Source organism: Lepidochelys kempii, chromosome 17 (genome assembly GCF_965140265.1).
Source record: "Lepidochelys kempii isolate rLepKem1 chromosome 17, rLepKem1.hap2, whole genome shotgun sequence".
In the NCBI taxonomy this organism is placed as follows: Eukaryota; Metazoa; Chordata; order Testudines; family Cheloniidae; genus Lepidochelys; species Lepidochelys kempii.
In genome coordinates, this window is record NC_133272.1 from 23,337,692 (window position 1) to 23,359,559 (window position 21,868).

Here is a 21,868-nt window from a genome sequence, read left to right on the forward strand (position 1 = left end):
TGCTTTGGTACAGCTGCGGCTGTGCAGACGACCCTATGCCAACAGGAGAGCGCTCTGCTGCCGGTGTAGTTAGAATCAAAGAATCTCAGGGCTGGAAGGGCCCTCAGGAGGCCATCTAGTCCCACCCCCTGCTCAAAGCAGGAGCTATCCCCAATTTTTGCCCCAGATCCCTAAATGGCCCCCTTAAGGATTGAGCTCACAACCCTGGGTTTAGCAGGCCAAGGCTCAAACCCCTGAGCTATCCCTCCCACATTAATAAGCAGTTAACCCACCTCCACAAGAGGCGGTCGCTGTGTCGACAAGAGAAGTTCTCCCGCTGACATAGCACTGTCTACACGGGCCTAGGGTAGTGTAGCTGTGTTGCTCAGGGAGATGCCCTGAGAGACGTCGCTATACTGCTATAAGCCTGCAGTGTAGACCTGGCCTCAGGATATGTCTGCACTTAAAATACTACAGCTGCACCACTGCCGCACTTCCCTGAGGACACCACCCATGCGCGCAGGAGGGGTTCTCCCCTCAGAGGCAGTAGCTAGGTCAGCCGGAGAATGCCGGTGCTGTCTACGGCAGGCATTAGGTCCATTCCGCTGTGGCTCTCCAGAGACGGATTTCTCCCATAGCTGCACCAACGTAAGTGCCCAGTGTAGCCCAGGCCTCAGGCTATGAGAAGCTATGACCTGGCTGGGGAATCTCACGAGTATTGCTTTGGAGCAGGGTTAGCACTGAGCTTGCGTACGTGACACCCATTTCCCAGGGGAGACACAGGGGCCCTGAGAGGGACCTGCCTCGAGCCACACAGCACATCAGTGCAACCATCTAAATTCAGACGCGGTGTTCCTTGTCCCAGGCGCTGTCCCAGCAGACTCGGCTGCCTTTGACCTTTGCTGCTGGCAGCTGAGCAGCAGGGGCTTCTGCCTGCACCTCTGCCTCTGAAAGGCCCTGGCCAGGAGAAGGGGAAGGGGACGCAGTTCTGAGTGGTGGAGAAGCTTGGACACGTAGTCATACCCCTTGTGTCCTGCCTGGCGAGTGAGCAGAGCTGCAGCACAGACTCTCAGCAAAGGACTTCGAGGCACTAAGCTCAGCACAGTGTATACCGAGAAAGGCTTTTACCCCTACCCTGCCGGCCGCAGGCATCACCCGCTGGCAGAGGGCTAAAACACTGTGAGCAACTGGTCCCACTCGGCCAGGCCGTGGAGGAAGCGCACAGCTTGCCTTTGAATGCTCAGCAGAGACACTGCTACCCCCACTTGTGTGGGCATGTTCCAGGAAGTAAATTCAACCTGGAGCAGACACCTAATGCCCACACACCAAACCAATGGCTACCCCACCCACTGGTCAGGACTCTCATCACGTCCTCTCCCATCACCTTGTGTCAGGGTTCCTCCCCACTCTGAACTCTGGAGTACAGATGTGGGGACCCGCATGAAAGACTCCCTAAAATTATTCTTACCATCTTAAGTTAAAATTTCCCCAAGGCACAGATTCCTTTCTTGCCTTGCGATCGCTGCCACCACCAAGTGATTTAACAAACAATCAGGGAAAGGACCACTTGGAGTCCCATTCCCCCAAAATAGTCCCCCAAGCCTACACCCCCTTTCCTGGGGAAAGCTTGGGCATATATCCTCACCAATTGGTTACAAAGGGACTACAGATCCAAACCCTTGGATCTTAGAACAATGGAAAAATCAGTCAGGTTCTTAAAAAGAAGGATTTTATTTAAAGAGAAAAAGGTAAAAGAATCACCTGTGTAAACTTGGGCTGGTAGTTAACCTACAGAGTAGCGGAAAATTCAAAGAGCACAGAGGAACCCTTAGCCTTAGTTTCAAAGTTACAACAAAACAAAACCTCCCTCTAGCAAAGGGAAAATTCACAAGTTGAGAAAACAAAGATAAACTAATACGCCTTGCCTGGCTGTTACTTACAAGTCTGAAATATGAGAGACTTGTTCAGAAAGATTTGGAGAACATGGATTGATGCCCGGTCCCTCTTAGTCCCAAGAGCAAACAGCCACAGAAAACAAAGAAGCCAACACAAAACGTCCCTCCCCCCGCCCAGATTTGAAAGTATCTTTTGTCCCCATTGGTTCCTTTGGTCAGGTGCCAACCAGGTTACTTGAGCTTCTTAACCCCTTACAGGTCAGGAGGAATTTAGGCTCCCCCTATGGTTACGACACCTTGTGTGGCTCATCTCTTCCCATTCCAGTTCCTACAGCCCCTCACTCTCTCCAGCTCCCGGGTCCTCAGCACACTGCAGACATGCCGCCTGGCCAGGGCCAGACTCTGGCTCCTGGTGCCTGGTCCTTCTCCTCCATTCAGGATCCAGCCTCTCTCTCCTCCCACCCCCGGCAGGCTCCAGGCCCTACCCCCCTGCACTGGCATCACAGCTGCCTACCTCAGGCCTGTTGGTCAGAGACTCTAACTGCCTGGCCTCTTCTGGAGCTCCCCTTGCTAGAGCAGGCCAGGGTGAACCTCTCTGGAGTCAGACAAAAGATCTTCCCAGCAAAAAGCCCTGGGCTGGAGAACACCCTGAGGTGGAGGCTGAATGTGCAGTAGCCTGACCATGGTCACAGCCTGATGCAAACCACACAGGCAGCCTCAGAAACTAAGAGAAGGGGTAAAGAGCAGGAAGGGAGGAAGGCATTGCCAGAGCAGGGCATGCTTGCAGCCCAGGTAACCCAATGGCCTGTCTCTAACAGGGGCCAGCCACAGCTGCTTCAGCAGAGGTGCAAGAAGCCCTCCAGTGGGTAGTTCTGGACTAACTTGCCCATGGGGAAGTGTAATGGCATGGAGGTCACCCCAGCGTGTCCCTCGTGATCAGGTACAACATGATCGGTGAGACCCTTCCTCAGTTTCCCTCACCCAGGGCATAAACAAGTCCAAGCAGGCTTTCCAGTACTAAAGAGCATCCTCTTCAGGGGGCCTTGTTCATTTAACAGGAAAGAGCAACACAAAAGCTTCAATTAGCTGCTCCCCCAGAAGCTTTCCACCCCTGTTTTTCCCCTTTAGCCCCAAAGCTGGCTTCTTGGCCTGGCAGCTTGGTGGGCACTCAGCTAGATCCCCATCTTCCCCTCAACTACACCAGTCCCTAGTGGCTCCCCCGGAGGTCCAACACCCAGTTCATTCCTCTGGAGCACTTTCTCTCCAGGCCTGTTCCTCTCTCCGGGATCCTCTGCTCTCGAGGGAAACACCACTGGGAGTAGCTTCCTGCCCAGCCCCCTGCGGAGTCTCTCCCTCCGCACCTTCCTCGTTTCTGGGCTTCCTGACTGAGTCCCCACAAACCTGTGTTAGGCCCAGGTGCCCCTTACCAGGTGCAGGTGCCGGAGAAACCAACTCGGGTCAGAGCTCTTCTCAACCTGCTGCTCACAAAATGGGGAGAATTAGTAGGGGAAGCAAAAGTGGATGGGAACCTGGGAGGCAGTGACCATCAGATGGTCGAGTTCAGGATCTTGACACAGGGAAGAAAGGAGAGCAGCAGAATACGGATCCTGGACTTCAAATAAGCAGACTTTGACTCCCTCAGGGAACTGATGGGCAGGATCCCCTGGGAGAATAACATGAGGGGGAAAGGAGTCCAGGAGAGCTGGCTGTATTTTAAAGAATCCTTATTGAGGTTACAGGGACAAACCACCCCAATGTGTAGAAAGAATAGTAAATATGGCAGGCGACCAGCTTGGCTTAACAGTGAAATCCTTGCTGATCTTAAACACAAAAAAGGAAGATTACAAAAAGTGGAAGATTGGACAAATGACCAGAGAGGAGTATAAAAATATTGCTCGGGCATGCAGGAGTGAAATTAGGAAGGCCAAATCACACTTGGAGTTGCAGCTAGCAAGAGATGTTAAGAGTAACAAGAAGGGTTTCTACAGATATGTTAGCAACAAGAAGAAAGTCAAGGAAAGCATGGGCCCTTTTACTGAATGGGGGAGGCAACCTAGTGACAGAGGATGTGGTAAAAGCTAATGTACTCAATGCTATTTTTGCCTCTGTCTTCACAAACAAGTTCAGCTCCCAGACTACTGCACTGGGCAGCACAGCATGGGGAGGAGGTGACCAGCCCTCTGTGGAGAAAGAAGTGGGTCGGGACTATTTAGAAAAGCTGGACGAGCACAAATTCATGGGGCCGGATGTGCTGCATCTGAGAGTGCTAAAGGAGTTGGCGGATGTGATTGCAGAGCCATTGGCCATTATCTTTGAAAACTGATGGCGATCGGGGGAGGTCCCGGATGACTGGGAAAAGGCTAATGTGGTGCCCATATTTAAAAATGAGAAGAAGGAGGATCCGGGGAACTACAGGCCAGTCAGCCTCACCTCAGTCCCTGGAAAAATCATGGAGCAGGTCCTCAAGGAATTAATTTTGAAGCACGTCGAGGAGAGGAAAATGCTCAGAAACAGTCAGCATGGATTCACCAAGGGCAAGTCATGCCTGACTAACCTAATTGCCCTCTATGATGGGATAACTGGCTCTGTGGATGAGGGGAAAGCAGTGGACGTCAATTCCTTGACTTTAGCAAAGCTTTTGACACGGTCTCCCACAGTCTTCTTGCCAGAAAGTTAAAGAAGTATGGGCTGGATGAATGGACTATAAGGTGGATAGAGCGAGATCATCAGGCTCAACGGGTAGTGATCAATGGCTCCATGTCTAGTTGGCAGTCGGTATCAAGCAGAGTGCCGCAAGGGACGATCCTGGGGTCGGTTTTGTTCAATATCTTCATTAATGATCTGGAGGATGGTGTGGATTGCACCCTCAGCAAGTTTGCAGATGACACTAAACTGGGAGGAGTGGTAGATATGCTGGAAGGTAGGGATAGGATACAGAGGGACCTAGCCAAATTAGAGGATTGGGCCAAAAGTAATCTGTTGAGGTTCAACAAGGACAAGTGCAGAGTCCTGTACTTGGGATGAAGAATCCCATTCACTGCTACAGTCCTGCTGCTAGGGACCGAGTGGCTAGGCAGCAGTTCTGCAGAAAAGGACCTAGGGGTTACAGTGGACAGGAAGCTGGATATGAGTCAACAGTGTGCCCTTGTTGCCAAGAAAGCTAATGGCATTTTGGGCTATATAAGTAAGAGCATTGCCAGCAGATCGAGGAATGTGATCATTCCCCTCTATTCAGCATTCGTGAGGCCTCATCTGGAGTACTATGTCCAGTTTTGGGCCCCACACTACAAGAACGATATGGAAAAATTTGAAAGAGTCCAACAAAAATGATTAGGGGACTGGAGCACATGACTTATGAGGAGAGGCTGAGGGAACTGGGATTATTTAGTCTGCAAAAGAGAAGAATGAGGAAAGATTTGATAGCTGCTTTCAGCTACCTGAAAGGGGGTTCCAAAGAGGATGGATCTAGACTGTTCTCAGTGGTGGCAGATGACAGAACAAGGAGAAATGGTCTAAAGTTGCAGTGGGGGAGGTTTATGCATTTAGGGATTAATAACAAGAATTTTAGTTATAAGGTGGGGACGCATCAATTAGAAGTAACAGAGGAGGAGAAGGACCTTGGAGTACTGGTTGATCATAGGATGACTATGAGCCGCCAATGTGATATGGCTGTCAAAAAAGCTAATGCGGTCTTGGGATGCATCAGGCGAGGTATTTCCAGTAGAGATAAGGAGGTGTTAGTACAAGGCACTGGTGAGACCTCAACTGGAATACTGTGTGCAGTTCTGGTCTCCCATGTTTAAGAAGGATGAATTCAAACTGGAACAGGTACAGAGAAGGGCTACTAGGATGATCCGAGGAATGGAAAACATGTCTTATGAAAGGAGACTCAAGGAGCTTGGCTTGTTTAGCCTAACTAAAAGAAGGCTGAGGGGAGATATGATTGCTCTCTATAAATATATCAGAGGGATAAATACCGGAGAGGGAGAGGAATTATTCAAGCTCAGTACCAATGTGGACACAAGAACAAATGGATATAAACTGGTCATTGGGAAGTTTAGACTTGAAATTAGATGAAGGTTTCTAACCATCAGAGGAGTGAAGTTCTGGAATAGCCTTCCAAGGGAAGCAGTGGGGGCAAAAGACCTATCTGACTTTAAGATTAGACTCGATAAGTTTATGGAGGAGATAGTATGATGGGATAACATGATTTTGGCAATTAATCGATCTTTAAATATTCATGGTAAATAGGCCCAACAGCCTGTGATGGGATGTTAGATGGGGTGGGATCTGAGTTACTACAGAAAATTCTTTCCTGGGTATCTGGCTGGTGAATCTTGCCCATATGCTCAGGTTTAGCTGATCGCCATATTTGGGGTCGGGAAGGAATTTTCCTCCAGGGCAGATTGGAAGAGGCCCTGGAGGTTTTTCGCCTTCCTCTGTAGCATGGGGCATGGGTCACTTGCTGGAGGATTCTCTGCTCCTTGAAGTCTTTAAACCATGATTTGAGAATTTCAATAGCTCAGACAGAGGTGAGAGGTTTTTCGCAGGAGTGGGTGGGTGAGATTCTGTGGCCTGCATTGTGCAGGAGGTCAGACTAGATGATCGTAATGGTCCCTTCTGACCTTAATATCTATGAATCTATGAAAAGCACTGGAATGGGTTACCTAGGGAGGTGGTGGAATCTCCTTTCTTAGAGGTTTTTAAGGACCAGCTTGACAAAGCCCTGGCTGGGATGATTTAGTTGGGGATCGGTCCTGCTTTGAGCAGGGGATTGGACTAGATGACCTCCTGAGGTCCATTGCAACCCTGATAGTCTATGATTCTAACGAACTGCTGCCCAGCTACCTAGGCAATTAACTAGCCACCAGCAGGGGAGCTAGAACTAGGGGTCCTGGGGTTGCGGCAGCACCCCTGGCTTGAAGTGGTTCCATTGCATACAGGGTTTGCAGCTTGGTTCAGTGGCTCCCAGCACCCCTGCTATACACATTGTTCCAGTGCCTCTGTCCACAGGTGGAGCTGGGTTGGCTCGTTCTCCTTAACAGAACTTGTCACAGGAAGACTAGGTGCCTGATACTCTCTGGGACCTGCCCCCGGGACAGCGAGTTTCTTCCTACCCCTGTCAGAGAGGCTGGCTGGTGCCCTGAAGCAGAAGGGCTGGTCTCGCTCTGATCTTTCTCCTCTCCTCCCACATCACTGGGGATCTCCTATTACCCACAGAAATGTCCTGTTCATCTTTTTAATCCTCCTAAGGAAGGAGGGAACAAATCCGAGTTACGGCAGCAGTTGAACCTTCAGAAGGTGAGTGCCCATTTCAAATGATCTCTTCCTAACACTGTGTCTGGCACTTACGTAGCCCAGTGATTGGTGCCCCAAAGTAACTGAACAGGCAGGCGGTTGTGCCAGTGCATGTGGGAATGAAGGGCAACGCCCACACACCATGGAAACCTCGCCCACCTGCATCCACCATGACCTCACTTCCCCTCTCATTTCCCATGCTGATACCTACTCCCTCTCCAGCAGCACGTGTCCATCTCCCCCGGCACGCTGCGGAGAACCCACTGAAACCAGCCAGCCAGTGGTTACAATTACCACCAGGTCCCACACCCCACTATGCCATGGCCACACTGCAGGTATCACCAATGTGGTAGGGAAGCCACTCGGAGGGACACTCTGGTAGATGCTGGCATATTAATGGGGATGGGTGTAGAGCTGAGCTACCCAATACAGCAGAGTTACCCAATACAGCAGGGCAGTTTGAGGGGAGAATGTCAGCCTGAATGGTGAATTTGCTCTCTTTCGCGGGCTACAGCGAGAGACAGGCTTTTGTCATTCCTGGAATTGTGTCTGTGGCACCCCAAGGCTCTCCCGGGGGGTTCCAAGGAAGCCTGCCTGGGACACATGCTGTATCTTCCTGTTAGCCAAAGGTACAGGATGGCAGTATTGAAAAATAACCTGCCAACTCTGGTCCAGTTTGCATTCTCCTCCAATTACCCAATCATTGCTAGGAATAACTAGGGACACTGAAGGCCTGGGGGGAGGGGATGGACAGGCAGTGCCATGCCACATGCTGCTGCTGCAAACGGTTAAACACTTACTACTTTGAGGTTTGCTTCCTGCAGTTTTCTTGCTCTTTCCTCCAGGCGCTTTGCGATCAGGGCCAGCTCTGCATTCTTTCTCTTCAAGTGCTTCACCTTCTCCTCAGTCTCGGGAAAGCAGCTCTTCCGCTAAGTAATGAGTGGAATGGTTAACAGCCCTTTTGCTCACCCTCTGTTCACAGCCCTACAGCCCCCCAAGCCTCCATCTCCAATCTCACCCTGTCCAGACAAGGCCCCCATTATAACTACACAATCAGAGAACTAGAGCCGGCAAAGGGCCTTGGCAGTAGAAGATCCTCTGGGGCTAATGCAGGATTCTTCAATTTCTACATTTTCTAGCATTTTGTCTGCTCAAGTTTTACAGATCCCAGGTACTGAGGCTTCTACCCCATTTCCCTGAGGCTCTTCCACAGCTTCCTATGCCTCACTGTCAGTTTATTTTTCCTGATATTCATTCTAAATATTGCCCCTTTCTTAATTTCATCCCATTGACTTCCAGTTAAGCCCCTGGATGCCACCCTACACAGTTCTCCTTCTGCTGTGCTTACATCCTTTGGCCATTTGCAGGCTCTTACGCTGTTCCCCGAAGCATCCCTTAGCCAAGCCAGGATTTAGCACTTTCAGCTCCTCTCAAATAGAAATCCCTCCATTCTCCTTAACCATTTGTTTTTTCTCCTCTGAGATCCCTGCAGTTTATCTGCAGCTTTCCAACCATATGGTGCCCAGGACCGACTGCAAGCTTCCAACACCACACCCCTGATTTGCGCCATATAGCTTCTTCAAAAGCTGCCCCCAAATCACACTTGGCTCTTTTGCTGCCACAGCACATGGATCTCTCATGTGCATCTACCTCTCCCCGCAGTCTCTCTAGAGATCACTGCTTTCCCAACACTCCATCCCAATCAGTCTCTGTGTTTCAAATGATTTGTCTCTACGTGTGTTAATTCCATTTTTCCAAATTGTATCTCATTTTATTTTCTTCCCATGTTTTTATTCTCTCTAAATCCTTTTTTATTATTTATCTGTCCTCACTGATAAACTGCAACTGCTCCAAATGTAATGTCATCTGGCAACATCATTCACAGGCTGTTTACTCCTCTTTTGGAAAGCGTTAAGTAAGATGAGCCCTAAAACCAACTCCTGCCATGCCCCAGCTGGATGCTCCCCAGCATATCTGCTATTTTCATGACCCTTTCTTTACCCTTTCGATCAGTGACGAGATCAGAGTTAATGTCGAGAGTAAGATCTCGGGAGACCTGGTTTGATAAATGCTTTACTAAAGCGCACGTGCATGGCATTACGGGGGAGCAGTAGTGACACCATCGGTGGGTTTGGCCAGCTTCTTTATTTGGTGGGGTGCTAAAGCTATCCCAAATCTGTGTATTTTTAAAGATATGATTAATTTTAAATCCTTAATGCAGATATCAAAGGGGTTGATTTTTAAGGGCTTTTTGAAGGAAAAGAAACAACCTGGGCTTAGGTGTCATTGTCCCAAACCCACCATTTTGGATTGTTTGCGCTTTCTTCAGATCTTTGTCAAAATACAATAAAGCAGCATAAGGGATTAAATTAATGTGCGCAAATGTTTAGTACGTGTTGTTTGGACCAATGTAAACCTTTCAGCTCCACTCCTCTGAAGGTTTGTAGAGGGTTTTTTTTTTTGACTGTTGATGGTGGACACATTAACAATGCTCCAGGCGTAAGAGTTACAAGGACACCCTTGTCTACACTACAATGTTTTGCCGGCAAAAGTTACGCCACTTTAATTAAAGCGCTGTTGCATGTCCACACTAGCTCCTTGTGTCAGCAGGGTGCATCCACACTAGAAGCTCTTGCATCCACACAGAGAGCAGTGCTCTGTGGGTAGCGATCCCACTGTGCAACTGGCCGCAGGGTGCTTTGGGAAGGGTTTGCAATGCCTCATGGGACAGGTACAGCCTCACATGATGCAGGTTTCTCAGTCCCATGGTTCGAGGGGCATCCTAGTAGAGTGCCAGCCGCTTTTTCAACTGAAGTGTGCGGGGGGAGGGGAGGAGAGTGGTGTGTCTGGGGCGGGGGAGGCAGCCAGGCTGACCGACCTCTCCTGAGGCAGGGGGAGAGGGACACACACACCCACACGTCAGCCCCCAGCTCTGCTCGGCACAGCCGTCTCTCCCGAAGCAGCCCACTCTGCTGCCTGCCTGTGGTTCTGTGATTCCCGCCGAGCTCTCCCACAGCCTCCTCAGCTGCGGGGAGCAGCATCCTGAGCAGCTCTGTGAGCTCTCCATGCTGAGGGGTGTCAAACCAACGCAGCAGTCCCTGTCCCCACCATGCTTCCCGCAGCAGCAGTCTGCCTTCCCCTGCGTTCCAATGATTTGCTCTTTGTTCCCCCAAGGAGCAGCAGGCTCAGCTGTCAGATACTTCCCCGATCTTTGAAAGGGGAAGGACACATGCCTGCAGGGCAGTAGAGATCAAAACAGTGAGCAGAGCGGTCACGGCAGGCATTGTGGGATACTGGTGGAAGCCAGTTATGTCAACAAGTCAAATAGCAGCATCTACAAACTTTGCTGCAAAAAGCTTTATGCCTCTCGTTGAGGTGGTTTTATTTTGTTGGCAAAACAGCCCTCCACTTATAAAGGTTTATGGGTCTACTATTGCGGCAGGCTTAGCGGCTCTGCTCTTCAGCTTGAGCATTCGCGCTGCTGAGCTTAGAACCTGAGGTCTTGGGTTCAGTCCTTGCAGGTGATCCCAAAGTCTTGTTATAAATGGTGCCCAGAGAGGGATTTGAACTGCTGTGGTTCTTGGAAGCTTTGGGATGAGCTTCCCTAGCCAGGAGCAATGGAGAACTAACACAGTGTGGCTCTTTGTCATGCTCAGTAGTTAAACCACTTACATAACTTTCCTGTGGAACTTCTCCTGCCAGTGAGCTAGAGAGTGATGAGCATGTGAAGACGGGTTACAATGAAGTTGTAGCACTCCTGTGGCATTAATGCAGGCCCAGGGTGCTGGGTTTGATGTGGCCGTAGGCTTGCTTTTGGATCTGATCGGGCGGGAGCCTGGCTCAGGGAGCCGCTGCCTTGCTGTTACTCTTAAGCTGTGTCAGCAAACAAATCAACATTGACTCTTCCCAACAGCTGCTTCCTCCCCGCCCCAGTGCTGTCAGCCTGGGATTGGGTCTCTGATTGTCAGTGGGCCTGACAGGCTCCTGGGGAGGTTCACAAGAGCCATGCCTCCCTTGGCCCTGCACAGCGTCCTCCCGCTCATGCTCCTTCGCGCTCCCAAGCCAGCACAGACTCCACCCAAGGCCCCGCTCCCGTGCTCACCAGCAGGCAGTTTTCCTCCTTCAGGCTGGCACAGCAATGCTGTGACTCCTCCAGCGCCCTCAGGAGCTTCGTATTCTGCTGCACCAGGTAGCTGTGATCAGCACAACACTATGGAGGAAGGGAAGGGAGAGACAAGCTAGGACATCGCTGCCACTTTGCAATGAGCTCAACTGCACACCTGCCCACCCCGACTGTCCTGCACTAGCCAGCCGCACACCGTAGGAATTCCTCCTAAAGGCTGAAGAATAGCATGATGGGTGTGGGCAGGAAGGATGGGGGGAACTGGGAGGCTGTAGGGCAGTGGTCCCTAAACTTTTTACCTCACGCCCTCCCTTACTCCTGTCCGTGCCCCTCCCCCGCCAGAGCTGAGGCCGGGAGTTAGGGGGCCAGGCGAGGCTGGGACCACAGCGGGGGGGTGGGAGTGGGGCAAGGAGTGGAGCTGAGGCCAAGGCCAGCAGCCAGGGCCCTCGGCAAAGGGCCAGCACCTGGGGCCAGGGCCAAGAGCAGCACTGGGTGACGCACACTCCCTCCCTGCCCCCAAACGTTCCTCCCATGTCCCACAGTTTGGGGACCTCTGCTGTAGGGGGAGGTGGGATGGGATGGGATGAGAGGCTGCAGGGGGAGGGGAGGCTGCAGGTGGAGCTAGGATAGGAGGCTGCAGGGGAGAGCTGGGACGGGGGACGGGAGGCTGCAGGGTAGAGCTGGGAGGGGGATGGGAGGCTGCAGGGGGAGCTGGGAGGGGGATGGGAGGCTGCAGGGGAGAGCTGGGAGGGGGATGGGAGCTGCAGGGGGAGCTGGGAGGGGGATGGAAGGCTGCAGGGGGAAGCTGGGACAGGATGGGAGGCTGCAGGGGGAGCTGGGAGGGGGACAGGAGGCTGCAGGGGGGAGTTGGGAGGCGGATGGGAGGCTGCAAGGGGAGCTGGGAGGGGGACGGGAGGCTGCAGGGGGAAGCTGGGAGGGGGATGGGAGGCTGCAGGGGGGAGTTGGGAGGCGGATGGGAGGCTGCAAGGGGAGCTGGGAGGGGGATGGGAGGCTGCAGGGGGAAGCTGGGAGGGGGATGGGAGGCTGCAGGGGGAGCTGGGAGGGGGACGGGAGGCTGCAGGGGGGAGTTGGGAGGGGGATGGGAGGCTGCAGGGGAGAGCTGGGAGGGGGATGGGAGGCTGCAGGGGAGAGCTGGGACGGGGGATGGGAGCTGCAGGGGGAGCTGGGAGGCGGATGGGAGGCTGCAAGGGGAGCTGGGAGGGGGACGGGAGGCTGCAGGGGGAAGCTGGGAGGGGGACGGGAGGCTGCAGGGGGGAGTTGGGAGGTGGATGGGAGGCTGCAGGGGGAGCTGGGAGGGGGATGGGAGGCTGCAGGGGGAAGCTGGGACAGGATGGGAGGCTGCAGGGGGAGCTGGGAGGGGGACGGGAGGCTGCAGGGGGAGCTGGGAGGGGGACGGGAGGCTGCAGGGGGGAGTTGGGAGGCGGATGGGAGGCTGCAAGGGGAGCTAGGACAGGATGGGAGGCTGCAGGGGGAGCTGGGTGGGGGATGGGAGACTGCAGGGGGAGCTGGGACAGGATGGGAGGCTGCAAGGGGAGCTGGGAGGGGGACGGGAGGCTGCAGGGGGGAGTTGGGAGGCGGATGGGAGGCTGCAGGGGGAAGCTGGGAGGGGGATGGGAGGCTGCAGGGGGAGCTGGGAGGGGGACGGGAGGCTGCAGGGGGGAGTTGGGAGGCGGATGGGAGGCTGCAAGGGGAGCTGGGAGGGGGATGGGAGGCTGCAGGGGGAAGCTGGGAGGGGGATGGGAGGCTGCAGGGGGAGCTGGGAGGGGGACGGGAGGCTGCAGGGGGGAGTTGGGAGGGGGATGGGAGGCTGCAGGGGGGAGTTGGGAGGGGGATGGGAGGCTGCAGGGGAGAGCTGGGAGGGGGATGGGAGGCTGCAGGGGAGAGCTGGGACGGGGGATGGGAGCTGCAGGGGGAGCTGGGAGGGGGATGGGAGGCTGCAGGGGGAGCTGGGAGGGGGACGGGAGGCTGCAGGGGGGAGTTGGGAGGGGGATGGGAGGCTGCAGGGGAGAGCTGGGACGGGGGATGGGAGCTGCAGGGGGAGCTGGGAGGGGGATGGGAGGCTGCAGGGGGAAGCTGGGAGGGGGATGGGAGGCTGCAGGGGGAGCTGGGAGGGGGACGGGAGGCTGCAGGGGGGAGTTGGGAGGCGGATGGGAGGCTGCAGGGGGAAGCTGGGAGGGGGATGGGAGGCTGCAGGGGGAGCTGGGAGGGGGACGGGAGGCTGCAGGGGGGAGTTGGGAGGCGGATGGGAGGCTGCAGGGGGAAGCTGGGAGGGGGATGGGAGGCTGCAGGGGGAGCTGGGAGGCGGATGGGAAGCTGCAAGGGGAGCTGGGAGGGGGATGGGAGGCTGCAGGGGGAAGCTGGGAGGGGGATGGGAGGCTGCAGGGGGAGCTGGGAGGGGGACGGGAGGCTGCAGGGGGGAGTTGGGAGGGGGATGGGAGGCTGCAGGGGGAGCTGGGAGGGGGATGGGAGGCTGCAGGGGGAAGCTGGGACAGGATGGGAGGCTGCAGGGGGAGTTGGGAGGTGGATGGGAGGCTGCAGGGGGAAGCTGGGAGGGGGATGGGAGGCTGCAGGGGGAGCTGGGAGGGGGACGGGAGGCTGCAGGGGGGAGTTGGGAGGCGGATGGGAGGCTGCAGGGGGAAGCTGGGACAGGATGGGAGGCTGCAGGGGGAGCTGGGAGGGGGATGGGAGGCTGCAGGGGGGAGTTGGGAGGCGGATGGGAGGCTGCAGGGGGAGCTGGGAGGGGGACGGGAGGCTGCAGGGGGGAGTTGGGAGGGGGATGGGAGGCTGCAGGGGGGAGTTGGGAGGCGGATGGGAGGCTGCAAGGGGAGCTAGGACAGGATGGGAGGCTGCAGGGGGAGCTGGGAGGGGGACGGGAGGCTGCAGGGGGGAGTTGGGAGGCGGATGGGAGGCTGCAGGGGGAGCTGGGAGGGGGATGGGAGGCTGCAAGGGGAGCTAGGACAGGATGGGAGGCTGCAGGGGGAGCTGGGAGGCGGATGGGAGGCTGCAGGGGAGAGCTGGGAGGGGGATGGGAGGCTGCAAGGGGAGCTAGGACAGGATGGGAGGCTGCAGGGGGAGCTGGGTGGGGGACGGGAGGCTGCAGGGGGAGCTGGGATGAAGACAAGGAGGGAGTTTGCAGGGATGGGGAATGTGCTTGCAAGAGGCAGGTTTAAGGAGCAGCTGGGATTCAGTAAGTCACAGGCTCCAGGTCCTTCTGGAGACCAAGCTCAGCAGCAGAAATAGCTCCCGGCCCTTGACAGCTTCTGGCCTAGTATTACCTCCCGCACCAGCCGCACTTTGCCTCTCGGCAGGAAATGCACCGGCCTGGAAGTCTCGTCCCCCTGCTAACAGATCTGTCCCCACAGCTCGGGTTTCGGGCGGGAGGTCGGGCAGCTGTCTAGCAAGCAGCACCCTGTCATTATTGTGAAGCTCCTCTGGAACTCTGCACACACTTGCCTTTCATTACGAACACAACCACTACTAGTGGGGAAGGATACAGATGTCATAGATGTTTAAGGGACTGTTGTGATCTTTTAGTCTGTCCTCCTGGATAACACAGCGCCAAGAACCGCACCCGCAATCTCTCCATCAAACCCAGCCCTTGTGTTTGAGCTCTAGCTTATCTTTTAGAAAGACACCTGTCCTGATTTAAAGACTTCACGTGCTGGAGAACCCCTAGGTGAACTCAGACCTGCAGAGAAGCAGACCTCAGGAGGATTCACATATGACTTGAGACAGGCGCATCGGAACGGGGGGGGGGGTCTAGCCCATCCACTTTTTGCCACAGAACCCCACCCCCTGTTCCTCCTCTTCCCCCCTGGAGCCTAGCTAGGGAGCCCAGGCCATTGAGGTCCATGCCAACTCCCCACAGCTGCCCACACAGCTCTTCTTACTCCGACCCGTGTCCGGTTCAGGGGAGGGGCCTCGGAGCCACAGCCAACCATGGTAAGAGCCACACCGGCAGCTGTGGGGAGCCTGAGTCCCTCCACCTGGCCTGGGTGGGGAACCCGGGGACAGGGACACGGGCAGGGGGCTGCTTTCAGGTCCCCCTCCCCGGGTGTGGGGGAGAGCTCCCCAGCCCCACTCTGGCTTCTGGCATGGCTGGTGGCAGGCCTCGGGGGGGGGGGCTCTGGGAAGGCTCTGCCGCCCCTGACTTGAGAACAGAGGAACAGCTCAGCCAGGCTGAGCGGAGCGCACTTCGGGCAGCAGCCTTACCGCCCACTGACTTCCTAGCAGCCCAGCAGAGTCCTCAGCTCCACAGCAAGGTCCTTTTCCCTTCCACCGTGTAACCCAGCCAACGCCCACACAGCCTGACCCCCACCCCCTTAGCGCCGCCCCCCAGGAGCAGCGATCTGCCAGGCAGACGGAGGGAAGGGTATACATTCCGTGTGACCCACAGATGGGCGTGGGGCTCTGGTGGGGGCTGCTGGACATGGACTCTAGTGGGAGATCAGTGACTCCGGGGGGAGCAGAGTCCTGGCATGGGGAGCATGGGGGATAAGAACATGGGGGAGTAATGATCCAGGGGGGTGGGAGGGCATGTCCTCCTGACCCCAACAGCAGCTCGGTGCCCAGTTGGGCTAAGCAGAGGTTTCCATGAAAACAGTATGGGCAGATCCTCAGTGGGTGTCAACTGGCACTGTTCCTTTGACTTCAGTGGAGCGGCTTGACCCCAGCTGCCAATGTGACCTTTAAACGTCTCACTCCCTCAGGAATCCGCCTGGGGCTATTGAGGGGGGGCGGGATTCAGGCTTAATGGATGGGAAGCAGAGCAGAGATGCTGTTGTTGGGGGCAGGCAGAGGGGGGGATTGATAAGAATGGGGGAGGCTGTGTCTCGGGCCCAGCAAGGCTGCGGTGTTCTAAATCCTTTGTTTATTGAACAGCTCCGTGTGTTTGGGGCCTGTGATTCCCTTCAGACTCTCCCCTGCCTGGCAGTCTCTGAGATGCCACTGAAGATGGTGTTAACTCTTGTGGCTGGGGAAAAGTGACAGTTGGTTTAGGTTGCTGTGGGTGATGTCTGATCCCTTCAAACCAAAACAAGACTAAACGCACACGAAATGGGGAGCGGGGAGAAAATGCTAGGCAGAAAATGCATCTTCTGTCTTTCTGTTACTCTTCTGCTTGCTGCCTCACTGCTGGGAAACGACAGTCCCAGCTCACGGGCTCATTGAGAGAGCGGGCAAAGGCTTTACTTCAGCTCGGCTTCCTGGCCCCAGCCCCTGGTCATGTTGCAAAAGGTGCATGTGTCTGTGACATGCAGCGGGGGTGAGCCCCTTGCTCGGTCTGTAGCTGGAGGATTCTTGAAGAAGAGAAGGAATATGTAGGAATTATTTTCAAAATGTAACTTGAATTTTGTCATGTCAAAAACGACAGCAGATCTGTTTATAGATATGGATACAGATAACCCTGTGGTTCTGACTTCCTGCTACTAAGCAGCCAGCCACAGGCATGCCACAGACAGCAGTGTCCTGAAAATGACGTATGAGCATGCAAGCTGTCACCATGTCAGCGTCAAGCTTCTGACTGGCTACTCACCACAACAAGCCACAGGCCCCGTGAAAATCTGCCCCAAAGCGTTTACCAGCAGCACCTAGGAACTCAGAGGCAGTTCTGTTTGTTGCTTGGAAAACTGTGTTGCTGTTGTTACAAATCTAGCACCCTGCCAGTCCATGTCTGGGCTTTGTAGGTAATAAGCAGGGGAGTCACAATCGAATGTTCCTCAGTTACCGGAGAATCAGTTAAAAAATGTACCAGTATGGCCAGAGTTCCAAGTGTTCAAAAATCATGAGACAGCCCCAAAAGCCAAAAGGCAGCTTCAAATCATGAGTTTTTAAATCTAATACATTTGTGTCTTTATTTGCCTTCCAGAGAGAAGTGGGGGCGGGGCTTCCATCCTTTGCCAGCAGCTGTGGACCAACCAGCTCTGCTCTCTATGGCCACGCTGCCTATATTATCAATTAATGTGGAGGGTTGCCAAGGTGGTCAGTTGCTCAGAACTAGCTGTCTCCCCACATTGCTCTGGCTAGGAAAGGGAAACAATGCCTCACGGTGCCTGTAGAAGGAGTCAGGGCTTAGAAGAAATCGTGCCTTCTTCCAGATGATCTAGAGAGGTGTTCATGGAATGAAATGTTGCAAACCCTCCCCCCCACAAACACACACCTACACACACCAGCTCTCGCCTCTCCTTGGTCTCCTGGCATGCACACACCCCTTGGTTGTTACCAGCCATATCCTCAAGCGACGCTTCACTGGGAGCAGATCCCTTGATCCAGACCTTTTTGACCAAGGTGGGAGTTTAGGTTCCAGAAACCCTTTACCCTTTAGTTCCTCTCCTTAGAGGTTGCCATCAGAGATAGACAATGACAGTGAAAATCCCACACAAAACAGTAGATCTCTTAGTAAAATAAGATTTTTTAAAAATAGAGAAAAGAGAGTGAAAACCAAAGCTGTGATTGATTTAACATGTCCCACTGAAAGGGAAAGGCAAAGTTTCCGCATGTCTAGAGAGCAAGACTAGCTCTCGTCCCTCCCTTCTAGTCTCTGCATCCTGTTGCCATGTCCAGGGAGAGAGAAATGATTCATCCCTCTCCACCTGCTTATCAAAGCCTCTGTCTTTGGGTTCATTACTGTGCCCTACTTGGGTCACCTTTCCCCACAACCTGCATAAAACCATTCAAGGGAAGGCACTCCCATGCCTCCCACACCAGGAGCAATAGGTATTGGGTCACTCCAAGTCTTGGCCCAATCATCAGAACAGTTGTTTCCTGATGGCTTCCCCATCTGGCTGCACAGAGATGTTGGTTTGTAACTCCAGCTGGATTTTTTCCTAAACACGAAACCCATCTCACTTAGTTATAAAATAGAAATGATGAATGAGGCCCTGGCCCATGAAGCAAGGATCAAGTGCTCTTGATCCTGCACTGCAGGTCTTGGGCAGGACAGCATGCTCTGCTGCTACCCAACTAATGGCCAAATATGGCAAAACGTCTTCATTTCTTCATTTCCCCCCTTTTAAAATAGGTAGGAAATTCCACTGAAAAAGGCCTCAACATTAAAAGACCACTGAGTGCAAAGGGAAGTACTCAGAGCCTGGCAATGGTGACATTAAGGTACCTTCACAGTCTTAACCGTTCCTCTGAAGCCAGCCTGGCCTACTGTCTGATGTGGATGGGACAGTCCAGTACTTTCAGCCTATAGCCTGGGTCTCCTAGTCTCTAAGTAACTAGGACTAAGCATGTGTTCTTGTTTCTTCCCACAGTGCCATGACCACTAGGAGCTGCTGCTGTGGAAACCAGTGTTTCTCCCTGATGTTCTTCACTGTTCTCTTGGCCTCTTCCCCTCTGTCTCCAGAATGACTCTCTGTAGATCCAGAAGCTGACACCACCCTACCTGCCCTCCCCCTTTGGACCTGGGAGCAATTTCAAATGCCTCAGAGAAGCAGGTGAGGGGAGAGAGGAAGAGAAGATTCCAGGCAGCAAGTTCCTGGAAGAGGGAAACCTCAGGAAGGAGATCTGACACACAAGGAAGCCAGAGAGACACTTCAAGTCCCACCACTTGCCTTAATCATCGCTTTCTACCTGGTGCTCAGGATTCAAGTGCAAAGAGTGTCACGGACAGCAGCTGTTACCGGGTTGGAGACAATGCTTAATTCACGCCAGCATTGAGTCCCGGCACCTCTAGGCTTGGCAGTTCCTAGCCCTGGCACCTCTGGGCCTGGCAGTTCATGGCCCTGGCACCTCTGGGCTTGGCAGTTCCTAGCCCTGGCACCTCTGGGCCTGGCAGTGCTTGGCCCTGGCACCTCTGGGCCTGGCAGTTCATGGCCCTGGCACCTCTGGGCTTGCTGCATCCGTTATGAACGTAAAAAAAAAATGGTTTGAGCCCAAGCACCTAATAGCTTGATCCCCGGCACCTCTTTCATTACAAATTAAGCACTAGCTGGAGGCAGACGGCCCGATGCAGGTTGGACAGCTCCCTCACTTTTCGTTGATCAAGATTTCTCTGGGGCTAGGCCTCTGTATTTTGTTGGTGTTGGTCTGGCTCACTTGGCAATGCTACCAGTAACCAGCAGCTCCTCAAAGCAGGAATACAGATTCTGGATTCTGGATCAAGGCTGGGCACCTCCCATGATCGGAGGCTTGCTGAGACTCTCACCCAGCTGATCAGCCAAAGGAAGAGCCTTGTACCACCAGGGACGCTTAGAAATCTCTTGTGTCAGGTGTAAAGAGGGATCCTTGTGAAAGGTCAATAGACACAAGCGTATCCCTGGTCACAGTTGCAGCCTTGCGTTTCTGGTACCTACCATCAGTTGGGTGACCCCTTGTGGAACCTGGTGGGTGTAACACTGCCCTGCATTTCGACAGTAGAAACAGGTGAGCTGGCGAGAAATGGGACAGGCAGGAAGTAAGCTGCCAGCTCTGTTTCTTTACTTCTTTACTTCCGCAGGTGGGTATTGTAGTTGTAAGAAAGCTTGACAGAGATCTTGTAGGTGTTTGTCTCTGTCTGAGGGGTTGGAGCAAATGCGGTTGTATCGCAGAGCTTGGCTGTAGACGATGGATCGTGTGGTGTGGTCAGGGTGAAAGCTGGAGGCATGCAGGTAGGAATAGCAGTCAGTAGGTTTCCGGTATAGGGTGGTGTTTATGTGACCATTGTTTATTAGCACTGTAGTGTCCAGGAAGTGGATCTCTTGTGTGGACTGGACCAGGCTGAGGTTGGTGGTGGGATGGAAATTGTGAAAATCATGGTGGAATTCCTCAAGGGCTTCTTTTCCATGGGTCCAGATGATGAAGATGTCATCAATATAGCGCAAGTAGAGTAGGGGCTTTAGGGGACGAGAGCTGAGGAAGCGTTGTTCTAAATCAGCCATAAAAATGTTGGCATACTGTGGGGCCATGCGGGTACCCATAGCAGTGCCGCTGATCTGAAGGTATACATTGTCCCCAATGTGAAATAGTTATGGGTAAGGACAAAGTCACAAAGTTCAGCCGCCAGGTTAGCCGTGACATTATCGGGGATAGTGTTCCTGACGGCTTGTAGTCCATCTTTGTGTGGAATGTTGGTGTAGAGGGCTTCTACATCCATAGTGGCCAGGATGGTGTTATCAGGAAGATCACCGATGGATTGAAGTTTCCTCAGGAAGTCAGTGGTGTCTCAAAGGTAGCTGGGAGTGCTGGTAGCGTAGGGCCTGAGGAGGGAGTCTACATAGCCAGACAATCCTGCTGTCAGGGTGCCAATGCCTGAGATGATGGGGCGTCCAGGATTTCCAGGTTTATGGATCTTGGGTAGTAGATAGAATATCCCAGGTCGGGGTTCCAGGGGTGTGTCTGTGCGGATTTGATCTTGTGCTTTTTCAGGAAGTTTCTTGAGCAAATGCTGTAGTTGCTTTTGGTAACTCTCAGTGGGATCAGAGGGTAATGGCTTGTAGAAAGTGGTGTTGGAGAGCTGCCGAGCAGCCTCTTGTTCATATTCCGACCTATTCATGATGACAACAGCACCTCCTTTGTCAGCCTTTTTGATTATGATGTCAGAGTTGTTTCTGAGGCTGTGGATGGCATTGTGTTCCGCACGGCTGAGGTTATGGGGCAAGTGATGCTGCTTTTCCACAATTTCAGCCCGTGCACGTCGGCGGAAGCACTCTATGTAGAAGTCCAGTCTGCTGTTTCGACCTTCAGGAGGAGTCCACCTAGAATCCCTCTTTCTGTAGTGTTGGTAGGGAGACCTCTGTGGATTAGTATGTTGTTCAGAGGTATTCTGAGTAATTATTACAGTGATGCACAACTGGTTTTGTCAGTAAATTCAGAAACTGACAGTATATACCTGGGGGTTGGTAAATGCCAGTTAAATGGCTTCATTACCACTTGAATGGCTCTCTAACAGTTTCAGTGTTGTGCTAATAGGTCTAGCAGGTTGGAGGCTTTTTCACTTTTAAGTACTACATCCCCTGTCCTTGCTTACAGACAACCCACCAACCTGAAGCAAATACTCACCAGCACCCACACACCACACAACAAAAACACTAACTCAGGAACCTATCCTTGCAACAAAGCCCGTTGCCAACTCTGTCCACATATCTATTCAAGGGACACCATCATAGGGTCTAATCACATCAGCCACACTATCAGAGGCTTGTTCACCTGCACATCTACCAATGTGATATATGCCATCATGTGCCAGCAATGCCCCTCTGCCATGTACATTGGCCAAACCGGACAGTCTCTACGTAAAAGAATAAATGGAAACAAATCAGACGTCAAGAATTATAACATTCAAAAACCAGTCAGAGAACACTTCAATCTCTTTGGTCACTCGATTACAGCCCTAAAAGTCGCAATATTACAACAAAAAAACTTCAAAAACCAACTCCAGTGAGAGACTGCTGAATTGGAATTAATTTGCAAACTGGACACCATTAAATTAGGCTTGAATAAAGACTGGGAGTGGATGCGTCATTACACAAAGTAAAACTAATTCCCCATGCTTATTTTACCCCCCTACTGTTACTCTCACCTTCTTGTCAACTGTTGGAAATGGGCCATCCTGATTATCACCACAAAATGT

The 21,868-nt window shown here is 53.4% G+C and overlaps 1 protein-coding gene across 14 annotated transcripts in view; it reads right to left on the reverse strand.

Moving 5' to 3' along the window:
• The window catches only part of TSPOAP1 (TSPO associated protein 1), a 233,618-nt gene that overhangs the window by 199,346 nt on the left and 12,404 nt on the right, over positions 1-21,868 (reverse strand). For 13 of the 14 annotated variants that reach the window (XR_012155490.1, XR_012155492.1, XR_012155491.1 and 10 more), the window contains exons 2-3: positions 11,275-11,382; positions 7,973-8,101 (exon numbers count right to left, since the gene is read on the reverse strand). Coding sequence is in view for 11 of the 14 variants with exons in the window: in XM_073316129.1 (XP_073172230.1) it covers positions 7,973-8,101; positions 11,275-11,382 (237 nt within the window). In the remaining 3 variants the exon portion in view is untranslated. The remainder of the gene's footprint in view (positions 1-7,972; positions 8,102-11,274; positions 11,383-21,868) is intronic. The other variant, XM_073316132.1, reaches the window with a different exon arrangement.